The sequence below is a fragment of the Parasteatoda tepidariorum genome, chromosome X2 (genome assembly GCF_043381705.1).
Source record: "Parasteatoda tepidariorum isolate YZ-2023 chromosome X2, CAS_Ptep_4.0, whole genome shotgun sequence".
Classification (NCBI taxonomy): Eukaryota; Metazoa; Arthropoda; class Arachnida; order Araneae; family Theridiidae; genus Parasteatoda; species Parasteatoda tepidariorum.
In genome coordinates, this window is record NC_092215.1 from 46,882,906 (window position 1) to 46,896,178 (window position 13,273).

At 27.6% G+C, this 13,273-nt stretch overlaps 1 protein-coding gene across 2 annotated transcripts in view; it reads right to left on the bottom strand.

Moving 5' to 3' along the window:
• Positions 1-13,273, bottom strand: part of LOC107438122 (nuclear factor related to kappa-B-binding protein) — a 90,212-nt gene that overhangs the window by 36,676 nt on the left and 40,263 nt on the right. For both annotated transcript variants that reach the window (XM_043041956.2, XM_071188124.1), the window contains exons 11-15: positions 11,883-12,144; positions 8,692-8,797; positions 4,405-4,531; positions 4,052-4,241; positions 3,898-3,958 (exon numbers count right to left, since the gene is read on the bottom strand). In XM_043041956.2, coding sequence (XP_042897890.1) covers positions 3,898-3,958; positions 4,052-4,241; positions 4,405-4,531; positions 8,692-8,797; positions 11,883-12,144 — 746 coding nt within the window. The remainder of the gene's footprint in view (positions 1-3,897; positions 3,959-4,051; positions 4,242-4,404; positions 4,532-8,691; positions 8,798-11,882; positions 12,145-13,273) is intronic.

The following is a 13,273-nucleotide window of genomic DNA, read 5'->3' on the forward strand; positions in this document are numbered from 1 at the left end:
CACCTATCTTTCTTTTTACTTATGAAGTGAAATAAGCATAGAAGAAACTAAATAGGCTTTAATTTAATTTTAAAAAGAATATTTCACTTCAATAAGCTAATTTCATGTTCTGTTTTACTACTGAATACTCTTTTATTTTTTATTATGCACTTAAAATAAGTCATTTACAATTTCTCTCTAATTTTGCTCCTTATTTTTTTTCCAATTATTTAAAGCACAAAATATTTAATACAATTAACTAGATTTGAAGTTGATTGTGTATATTTGCTTTTCCTGTTATCTTATGATGCATTTAGTATTTATTTCCTCATTCAAGATATTATTAATTATTAAATGCGATTATATTTTATTTAACCTGAACCAAATTTTGTTTTTAGCATTGGTTATAAATTCAAAATTTATAAATACTTTTTGGAAATAATAAATTTAAAAATTATAATTTATAGGAACATTCCTTTCCTTAACAAAATTTTAAAATAAAACCAAGCCAATGGGATAGGAGGTACTGTGAAATTGTTCAATGACATGTAAAAAAAAGTATTACAACATTTTACACTAAATTTGCAATATATCCAAAGCCTAACATACATATAAATAAAATATAAATTTCATCACAGAAAATTCAAAGCCATGGAACATTTGTATTGCCTACTGACAAGTAGTTTTGCTAATTCAATGTATGTGTATTTTTAATATGTGAAACAAATAGGTTATTACAAAATTTATCTAGTATCATGTTTTGTTCAAAAGGTGATTTCAAATGCCCAGACAGAAAATAAAAACATCTTATTGTATAAAACTTCTCGTAGCAGATAAAATATTTTACAAGGTGGAAAATGTAGTAAAACACAATGATCTATAGGTTCTAATCAATAAGAAAAAAAGAGAGCATTTTACATTTAAGGAAGTATTTAATTGAAAAAATTCCAAATATTATCAGAATAAAAATTAGAATAAGTTTCAGGGTTAATAATTCTATTTATTGATTTACATTTAAAATGAACTATTTACATTCAACACTGAGACAAAGTAGTTTAAAATTAGTTATATGTTGCAGTAGATATTTTAAAAACTGTCTCAATTCCTTTAGTTCAGAATTTAATTGAGTTTAAAATTAAATTCCAAACCAATTCACAGAATTTAAAGGATGCATAATCAAATCATCATATTTTAATTTTGTGTGATTTACGTTCAGCACTAACATTTTAATCCATTTAATCTGCCTGACACAATGGAATTGCCCATATGTATGTAAATATATGAATACATAAATATCTATGAACATCCATAATTGAAAAGATTGTCAATTCAATATTATAAACTTTATAATTGTTAAGATTATCATTTTGATGGGTTTTGATATAAATACTTATAGGTCATACAAATCATTAAAAAAAATGAAATTTGAAGCTGCTGAAACTTTAAATGGAAAATTAAACTACCCAAAATATTCATTAAAAGGCATTAAAAAATCTTAAGACAATACATAAGTTATAATTTTAGAGAAAAATTTTGAAACTGTCAAATTGACGGATTTGGTAGTTCTAGTGTTAAAGACTCAGTACTGTTTGAAAGTTAATATGAATTTTTGTAACTTTCAATATTACTATGAATGTCAGAATAAATTCCAATACATTTTAAATTTATCAATGACACTCAAATCTTTCCATTTAGGCTCATCGCCACTACCCGATCTTTCAATCATCAGTTTATTTGAATTTGAATTATTTTTCAATTTCAGAGTGGCTACCTAATTCCTTCTTATCTGCGGGAGATCATTAACTTTAAATGATTGGGCATTTAATAATGTATGTAAGCAGTTTTCATTTGAATTCTTTTACACTGCAAAACCATGGCTCTATTGAGAGACAGAACGTTCCAGCTTCCAATTCTCATATCCAAATTTCGTTTTCCAAATCGTTTTCATGAAGTCATCTGGGATTTTTCTTCTAAGGATTTTGTAACAAGAAGTTTTAACAGGATAGAGGTGTCAACCCTATGCCCAACCCCCAACCTGAAGGGCCAGTCCCCTGATATAATTCCCAGGGGCAAGGTGCCCGGTTATACGCCTAGACACTGAGTACCAATTTTAGTCGCCTTTTATGACATGCATGAGCTGCATTGGGACTATTCTTTCACACCCACCACACAGATTTAGTTTTAATTCTGGTACACCATTTTTTTTCCTTTTTTTTTTTTTTTTTTGCAATCTCATTAATTCGAAGCATTTTTTGGGGCAGCTGAATAACATGGTTGACACTGTTCATTAGAAAATTGTGTTCCTCAGTAAAATCATTATTTTGTTAATCATTATTCTATTTTTGCAATTATCAGTAATATTATCATTTTTGTTTCCAAATACTGAGCTATCTCTACTTTTTTACAGTGATTAATATTTATATCTGTAGCATGTATAATGCAGAAAGCATAGTATTATTTTCTTTTGTGACTTTGCATATTGTAAATTAATTTTTGAATATCCAAGTTTATTTTTGTAAAAATAAAGCTTTTTGTTAATAAATGCCATAATTAAAAATTGACAACATTGCATACACCATTGATGAAATCACAACAAAATAAAACATTTTTTTTCTCTGCACTTATTTAAAGGAAAAAAACAAATATTTCTAAACCATTCACAGAAGCAGACTTATTAGAGATTTGGAATCTGATAGTGCTGCTTATAACATCACTGTTTGTTAAGCCTATTTTGAATTTTAAAAAAAGTGCAGTTGCGTTGATGATATTGAATTGTTGAACAAAAACTGAAATATTTTTAGAAAATTTATTATTTATAAGAAAATTACATAAAAGAGTTTTTTTTTTTAAAAAAATTCTTTATTAAAAGAAATGCAAAAAAATCAATTAGATACAGAAAATTGGGTGAAATATCCAAAATAACGAAGTAGCTTATAAAAAAAAAACAGCAGAGTTGGCAGGTATAATCATCATTATCTGCATAATTTTTGGAAATACATTGTATTTTAAAATAAATCCATTATTAAATTTGGCTTTTTTAAGAGAAAAAATAATTGAGTCTAAAAACAAAATTATTATAGATTGTTTAGATATTTCAACTCAAAATCAAGTTCATTTTAAGCAGTTTGACAAGAAAAAAAAAACATCTCCTGAACAGACTTGGAGGCAGTTCTTTCATCCAAGTAATAGAAGGCTGTTTTTTGATATAATCCAACAACATAAAAAATTAGGCAACTAACTAAAAATAGAAAAAAAAGCAAAGGTAAGCCTGTTTTTCTATAAAAAGATTAAGCTGGTTTTTATATCAAATAGGTTGAAATCTAAAATAGGTAGGTTGGTAGATTATCACGGTTAATATGAAAAAACAGAATTAATATTAGCTCTAATAACTGGGGTTAATATTAAAAAAAAGTACTAAACAATTATTTCAATATCCAAATTAAAATTAAACCATAGTTTCAAATAAAATTAATAAAATAGTATAAGTAAATCTAAGAAAATTTTCCTTAGATTACTCACTATGACAGATTCAATATATTAACCTTAACAGTAAGCTCTGAACACAAATCAGGATACAACCATTTTTCTTCCAACACAAAAGACTGGTTTCATCACCCCTCCTTTCTAATGGATATAATGTACTTAATGTAATTTGTTTAAGAGTCAAATCAGTTAAGGGATAAATAGTATAGTTGATTTGAAATTATTTCCCACGATTGAACTGTTTTTATAAAGTCAAAAAGTAAAATTAAAATAGTATAACATTTGACAATAAAAAATCCCAATACCGAAAACAAAAAACTCAATATTTTTTTGAATATAGATAATTTTTGTTTTGCCTAAATATTTATGACTATTCCTTTAAGGACCACAATATAATAAATATTACATTTAGTATTAAACAGAAGTGAGACTAACCTGTTGGCGATATGCTTGCTTTTCATTTTCAGCTGTAGGTCTGACAGTCCAACCAGTAGTTCTAAATAATATAAATTAATTTCATAGTCAAGCCTTCGTGAATATAGGAAACTCGAACAATCGAGACTCTACTGTATTTAGTTTTTATACTTACACTCTTGGTGGGGGTGGGGACCCTTGTGAGGTTTCTAACATATCAAGAGAAATATCATCTTTACCATCTAACCACTGCTGGCATAAACCAAACATTTGTTCATCAGAGTCACGACCAGAACCTATCCATTGCCATTGTTGCTGTTTCTCTTTGTAATCCAAGAAAGGTATAAACGTTTCTGGTAAAATACCTAAATGTATACAAAGCAAATTAATTAGTAAGTGTGACAAAAATTATTAAATTTTTTAAAAATAAATCTATAATCATGTTTTTTTAAATGCAGTTATATTACAATAGTTGTTACAATTTTTCTATACTAAATAGAAAACTATATTGCTATAAGCTATAATTACTTATTAAATCTCCAGCAAGAAATTTTAATGCAGATGAAACAAGATCTGACCAAGATTCCTGAAAACTCATCCATTCAAATAACGAAGCAGTTGGTCCTCCTTGCCAATTTTTAACCTTTTCTTCAAGCTGTTTTTATAAAAGCAATAAGACACTTAATAGCAAAAAGTTATGCATAAGGTTAAAAAGTAATTCTAAATAAACTTTTTCAAACAATCAGGCATGGTTATAAAAATTAAAGATATGTATAATTAAGAATTCAAGTATTTGTTGAAACTATAATTTAGATTTAAAAAAATGCACGAAAAAGTGATAATCTAAAATATTAATAATGAAATTCAAGTCTCAAACAGAAGATAAATAGAGAAATTAATATTAGAATAGATAATAAAGTGTATTTTTCTTGATAGAAAATCTCTCATAGCAAATGTATCAGAACATGTAAATTAAATAAAATGCTATTGACCATTCAAAATAAATAAATTGATGATATAAAACACAAACAATTGCATAGTTGTATCTTCTTTTTTAAAGGTGCATTAGACTAGGGTGGGCCATGGCCTTCCTCAGAAGCAACTTCTTGGATAGACTCTTGCAGTTTTTGAGAACTCTTAAATCTTTTTCTAGACAGTCAATCCACTGGATTCTTGGTCTTCTCCTTTTATAGAATCCAGGTGGTTTTGCAAAGATTTTCTGGTGTAATTTTTTATTTAATTGACAAAATTTATTAATTTTTAAAAAAAAGATATATCGGTAAAAAGCAAAGAATTTATCATTCTTGAAAAATTTATAAATTTTTTTTTCAAAAATTACATTGTTTGAGCACAGTGGAGGTTACGTTTAATAAAGTAAAATAAAGTTATAAAGAAACTGAATTTAGAGATTTTATAGCAATAGACTATTTTATGGTATTTTCACAAAAATGGTTTATACTGTTAGTTCTTTTACTTGTTGAATCTAAATGGATGTAATGTGAAATGGAAACTAAAAGAGATAAAGTCTCACTTTAAACTTTGCTATCATTTTTTAAAAGAAATTCTAGCACGAATATCTTTAAACAATGATGATAAAACTTTTAAATTGCAATTTTGCATTTTTGGGTAAATTGTACGGTTTTGGAAAAAATAGACTCCGTGGCTGAGCGGTAGCGCTTTGCGCTGTCGTGCCACATGTCCCTGGTTCGATCCTCGGGCCGGGCAAGGTTGACTCAGCCTTTCATCCCTTCAGTGAGTCGATAAATGAGTAAAAAGCATGCTTGGGAACTAAACACTGGGGGTTCCGCGCTCGGCTGACCACCTGACCGGAACATCTGCTCCTGCACCCCAGAGCCCAAGGTCAAGAAAACTGAGATGGGCACAGTAGGCCTTGGCCCTCTAGGGCTGTCGTGACACTGAGTTTAGTGTTTAGAAAAAATAGTAATTTCAATTTTTTATAAATTATTATTATTTAAGATCTTTCACAGGAAGAAGATATTCACCAATTAGGCAAAACAAGACGACACTAAACAATAATGTCACCCTTTCTTTAAAGTCACATCTACAAAAATTTTTATTACTAAACTTTGTCTTCCCGTGGAAACAATGAAAGATTATTTTTGAAACAAAAAAAGGATTATTAGTAAATCACAAAAATTTATTTCATTTATATCAATAATTTTTGATTTTCTTAATCATACTGAATCCATGTGTTAGGGTTTTTAAAAATCTAACTACAAAAGTTCATTAATTTGATTTTACTTACTTCTTTTTGTTAATCTCTTATACTTTTTGAAGATATAGTTACAAAATCATTAGTAACTATTTCACTTGAGCCATTTTACGATAGTTAACAAAACATACAAATTTTTTTCAACACTCTTTAAAAAATAGATTTCATTGAGAAGAATATCATAAAATGCTTATATTTTTCAGTCTACTTGCTTTACAAATAGGTGCAATTTTATAAAAGTCTAAGTTAAAAGCAATATCTATAAAATGAGTCCAGTTACTACAACCCTCCATTTTACAGCAAAAAATATGCAATTTATTGAAAAAAATCTTGTTTCTGAAATCTTGTCTTCAAATTGTGATGGTCAGTGGCAGGGCCTAGAATGTTTTTTTTTTAAAAATCTTTCCAAATATTAGTTTTATAGCAAATTGCACCTTTTTAGGGGGTGTTGGAAAAAATTTGATGAAAAAATTTTCTCCATCTTAATAAATCAAGTGAGTGTTTACTCTACCAAGGTTTCCCAGAATTAAAATTCTACGAGTGAGTAAAATACTCTGTGCCTGAACACCAGTCATTTCAGCTTGATTATTAAGAAAATGGCAGAAAACATAGATTTCCAAAATTACAATTATTTTTATGAATAATTCAAAAATTACTATAAATGTGATATAGTTGTGGCAAACATAAATGAGTGTTACCCGTCACTTGATACCTAGAACCGAGTCTTGAGACCAGGTGTCTCAGGAAAAACAAAAATTTTCTGACCCAAAAAAAAAACTTTTATGATTATTTCTTCATAGCATTTTGCTTTCAATTTTTTGTAATAAAAATTATTCAAATCACATAAATGTTATTGAATACATTATTTATATAACTAGTTAAATATATATATATAAAAAAAAATTTTTTTTTTGATGAACCATTAACCAGATATATTGTTTCAGTGAGTGAAAAGTTCTAATTGAATAATGTATAATAATGTATATGCTTTTCTGAAGCATTATACATTATTCAACTAGATACAAGAATCATATAGTGTTAAAAAATTTTCAAGTTAGGAATTTGGAATTCTTATTTTTCTATGCTGACTTACTGCACGGGGCAATTTGGCAGTAAAAACTCAACTGAGTTTAAATATAGATTTAAAATATTCGGAAAGCTTAAATTATAATCTCTTCTTTAGCTTTTCTCATTATAAAAACATGTTATGAGAAGACAAAAAATTATCAGCTCAGAATAAATTTTTTCTCTTGCACACCAAAAAAAAGAAAATCTATATAATTATTTACTTATAAATACATTGCATTACTCATTAATGCAAATTTAAGCTTTTATATCTTGTTGTGAGACTAAAAAAAATAAGAGTGCAATTTTTCTTTTGTTTCTCAGTTACAATTTAATCATTTCTGAATGCGGATTTGAAGAAACACACAGAACATTCAGTTTCATTTAATTTAGTACTTACACTCGTATTGTTTTTAAAATTAGTCTGTACTCAAATAACTTTCTGCTTCTTCAACAAATTTGAAAAAGTTTAGTTTCCTCCACTCTGCTCCTCTTATAGGAGAGAAAGAAGTTAATTAAAAAAGTCTACTTCTGCTCATTTCCTTGAAAATCCATGAGGTTCACGATCGTTTTTTAACCAATTCTGAATTGTTTTTCGAATTTTCATATTTTTAGTTCAGTGTTACTGTAGAACACAAATTTCAAACAAATTTTCTATAGCTTTTTGACCTGCTTGATTTGTGTCAATTCGATCGTAAATCTGTATTGTTTTTCAGTTTTTCTTTTGTAACTATCGAAAGTTTTTTTGGCCATTTACACATGTTTTCTGAAATTTTGATATTTTCAATGCAATATTATTACGACTTAAGAATTTTGGATCTGACAATACGCGAAATTGAGTAATAACTTTTTGACAAACAAAATTCATTAAGTTTTTTTCAAAAGTCCATGTCGATTTGCAATAATTTCTTTGGCAGCTGCCTTTATTTTTCTTTTAAAATTTCAATGTTTTTAACACAATTTAGTTAGATCACACAAATTTAAAATGTAATTTAACACTTTAAGATGTGCTCTGTTTGCAGCGATTCCTTCACAAATCCCCAATCAGTTTTCAGCCATTCCACATGATTTTTCAAATTTCGACAAGCGAATTTAGAATTTACGTTTTCTCTTCCTTATACTTTTGACTCGGGACAATTTCCTCGGCATCTATTGACGTGGTTTTTCCGTTGATTATTTTTTTCCAACCATTTCTACACTAATGAATATCTGGCTGGTACCATGTTATTGCTGGGTATCCAATACATCCCTACAGTAAATTGCATTTTAACTTTTTTCAACTTTTTAGTTTTATAAACCTCTTATCAATATTATTTTAGAAATAGAGTTTTAAGAATCTTGCAATAATTTATGGTGAGTCTAATATTTGAAGACTCAATGCAATTTAAAACTGATTATTTAACATGTAATGCATAGTTTCCCAATGAGCATTGAGTTGACACAAAACATAGCTTAAGATGATAATTTACAATTCTGAGTACTACTAAAAGCAAAACACTTAGCTTAATGCTACTTACCTTAACAGCTGAGAGTTTTTGTTCACTTGACTCACAAAATATGTCTCGCAAAAGTGCAAAGAAACAGGTTGGATATTGAGTTACTTCAGGTCGAGGAGAATATAATCTAAATAATATTTTAAAATGTTACACTATTTATTTATAAATGGAGAAAAAAGTTACTTAATATTCTGCAGCATCGCTCTTAACTTTGATCACTGCATATAAATGATCTTCAATGGAATAAGCAAGCTTTTTTTTTGTCCACATTATCCCAAGTACACTTAATGCTATCCATTAGCTCAGTTTTGTACACAGGAGCAACTTCTTGAAGTTTTTTCTTTACAATCCTCAACGGCTGGCAACGGTGGCAAGATATTTAGTGACAAAAGTACATTCTGTGTGTCTTATGATAATCAAAGAATTTGAGTTTGTAGCATGAAACAATAATACACAGTGCATGAAACATTTAATAAATAGTGCTTAAAATATTCGGTAATTTGCAGCTAGTGGTGATGGTACGGAGTTACATTAGCACAAATGGACCTGGAAGGGTTCAAAACAAATTCATACTCAAAAAAAAGTTAATTCAGATATTTATGAAGATATTCTCAAGTACTACGTGATTTCATAGTCCGAAGACATATTTGCAGATGGTTTTAGTTAAAAAAAAAATTCTTCATATCACATATCAGAATAAACCAGGATCAGGCTGGAGCAATGCAAAAAGGAGTTACTCCTACAAAGCTAAGTTAGAGAAGAGCATTTAGTTTATTTCAGTTAATGTGGACAAAAAAAAGGCTTATTTATTCCATGCAAGATCGTTTATATGTAGTGATCAAATCTAATTCAATGATGCAAAATATTAAGTAATTTTTTTTCACCATTCATATTTTCTCCGTCATTTGGACCACATAAAATTTCATTCTTATATTTTGATTTCTTTTTACAAAAAATAAATTTTCAAAATAATTCATGTTTCATATTGATTTTTTAAATGCTTAAAAAAGCTGTGAAATATGTAGATTTGACTCATTCAATTTCGAATTTAATTTAATGATGTAAAAAAACATATAAATAAAACAAAATGCTTTTTAATGTTGAATTTTTTAATTATTCTAATATTTTGAATAAGAGATGCATATGCTTTCTACACACACTTTTTTCTTGGTCAAATTTCAGGGATTTTTTTTAATTATTTAAAATGTGTTTCTCAAATAACATTTTTATTTTCATCTTTTTTATTTTTCCCAGACTCATCCCAGTTTGTTAAATCTTTTTTCTCAAATAGTCTCTAACTTAATAAATGCAAATTTTGCAAACTTTTAAACTTTCTTTCCATGTCAACATTTCCAAACATGAATTCGATTTGGCACCATCTAGCAGCAATAAAAACAAATCTGGTCAATTATGTCATTTAAAAAATTCCAATGGATTATCCAGACCAGTTTATAATCCATACGCTTTAAGAATCACTTTTTTGACACAAAATCTGTGATTAAAATACCAGAAATTACAGTACTACAATATGGTTGCAAACATTGAAAGAGCAAAAATAAGGCAAATTTTACAAAATAATAAAAATTTTATGCAAACTGATTAAAAAATTTAATAGACTTTAAGTATAAATTTTTATTATTATATTAATTATGTGCTTTAATTCAAGAGTTTCTTTAGCAATAGATATTAAATTCACTTTAAATAGTTTTAAGTGTTTCTTGAATAACATACAGGTTAAAGATTTCATAACATAAAAATTTTCCTTTTTCATAGCATTATTTTCAAAATAATTAGAAACTTTTCAATTGATAAAATTATTAACAAAGCAAAAGATAAATTCTTTTAGTAACATTGCTTACTTAAATTCTTAAATAAAATCTGAGATTAAATTTTTTTCAATAGTAACTTTTTCAAGTGTTTACTTTTTTTAAGAAGATTTCAGGAATGCAAAAACAAGGAGAAGAAACTAATGTAAATTAACAATATCCTGCTGAGTTGGCAGCTATGTGATATTGTAATACGAATAAAATGAAACAATAAAATTTTAACATCCCATAAATACTCAATAATAACTTACTGCACAGGATAAAACATCACTTGAGCAAATGTAATTCAAAACTAACTTATTTGTCTAAAAACATACATAAAAAAACTTGTCTATACAATATATACAATTATTTACCTAAAAATACATTGTATTGCTCATTATTGCAAATTTAAGCATTTACATTTTGTTTGTGGGGCTGGGAAGAAAAACAGTTTCGAATTTTTCTACTGTTTCTCAACTACAGCTTTAACGTTCTTTACTAAGGGTTAGGACAAATACACAGAGAATATTCAGTTTCCTTTAAATTAGTATTTACACAGGTATTGTTTTCCAAATTAGTCTGTTCATCAATCTCTTTCTACTTCTTCAAAAAATTTGAAAAAGCTAAATTTTTTCTTTGAGATAATTTCTGAAAAAGTTATTTTGAATTTCCTATAATAGAACATGAGCTTAAATTAAACTGAACTTCTACTGTTCTTCAAATAAGTCTGAAAAAGTCTTGCTTCTTTGCAGAAAACACTAAATGCTAGTTCTTCAATTGTGATTACACGTGCGATACATAAAAAAAAAAAAAAAATTCAAAAAAAAAAAAAAAAAAAAAAAAGGTTTNCGTGTGCAATTAGATATTAAAAAAAAAAAAAAAAAAACTAAAAAGGTTTATTTCCACCAATATATAACAGCATTTTCTTTAAATGGAGGAACAGTTTTTGCTATGTGTCTGGTTTAAAGAAAAAAGAAAAAGAAATCAAAGATAGAAATATGAAGCTTTTTAAAATGCTTACAACAGCCAGCTTTGAAAAACCTGCTTTGCCAGTTCTTCCAACATTTGGTGTAGTACATTCTAAATTGCAAAATGAACTGAGAGTGAAAAAAATCTCAAAACTAGTATTGTTAATGAAACTTCTAAATAACAATTCCCACATAATTTATACACATACTTATTTTGTACTCTATCAGTGCATTAGTAATTTTATTTATTTAAATATATAGTTTTTCAAAAAAATCAAAATATAAAAATCTGACTTTGAATAATAAAAAAAATCTGATTTAAATATTTTCTTTAAAAATTAACAACACTAATAGCTACATGTTACAAATATAGTAAAAAATATATCATAAACTTAATTAAGTGAAACAATTTATAAAAATAAGGAACTCATCATACTTAGCTGTGGGATTTTCACATATTTCTGAATCATCCCCTTCATCTAACAGTGTTAAAGGATCAGTCTGAACTTCAGTCTCCTGAACAGCTGGAGGATTGGAGTCAATGTTAGGATCTGATGAACTTGAGTTTGTATTATGTTCTTCTTTGATAACAATATTTATTAAAGGCACTGAAGATTCTATTGATTCAGGAATTCCAATTGTACCAGATTTATCAGAAGCATCAGAGGTTTTGGCTTTTTTCTTTCCGGCACCATCAGCTGTAAATACAATTACATTGAAATTTTGATAATTCAAAATAGTATCAAATGTGAAAAATATATTAGAAATTTGAACAGCAGAAAATTGAACGAATCTTATTACAATTACAGGGCTCATTCTAGCCATAGAAAAAGAATTTGAAAAGGAAGAATTAGTGAAAGAGGACCATTTATAATTAAAACTATTTAATATCAGATATTAGAATAGATGATTAAGTTAGTTTTTGTTAAGAATATAATTAAAAAGAAGTAAGTAAAACAAAATTCGTTTTGATTTAGGATTTTACTTACAAGTTAAGACATTTTACAATAAGTTTCTTAATAATATATATATGAGTCATATATATGAGTCCATATCATGAGTCATTGTGTCTAATGCTCAGCAATTTTTCCCTGACCAAAAACTTTTAATGCTAATTTTCTCTGTATAGATGGCATCATAATCGTGTTTTGCATTTTTTTAAAAAATTTCCCCTCATTTTTGATAGATATGAGGGCTGAGAAGAGCTTTTCAAGATACAGTAGGGAACCGATTATCCGGAACGATCGGGACCATCGCTATTCCGGATAACTGATTTTTCCGGTTTTCTGAATCGCTACAAAAAGCCATTTTTTTTACTGTTAAACCCAACTAAAAAAAAAAATTTCAAATAATCTTAAAAAGAAGAAAAAACGATGAAGTAATACACTAATGATTATTTCCAAAATGATGGTAAGGTAAACATCTTTCAAAATAGAAAGAAAAATCCTAAAATCCTATGAGGAAAAAAAAAAAAATTTTTTTTTGAAAATGGCGGGAAAATTTATCGAATTTCGTTCCGGTTTTTTGGTTTTCCGGTTTTCTGATTTCCGGATGACGGGTTCTGTACTGTATTTCCCTTTTTAAGGAGATTGCATTTGTAGTGTAACTACCACTATGATTATTAAATTTCCATTCCCTAGTATATAAGACATAGTAACTGGATTCCATCTTGAGGTACCTTTTGATAGATGACAGTTGACATTGTTGATAACATATTTCTCACATTGGTGACCTTCAGATGTGATCTGAATACACCGAACTCAACAGAAACGGCCAGCTCAATATGAACATGTCTTGTTTGAATGGATGGAACACAGTGAACAGTTG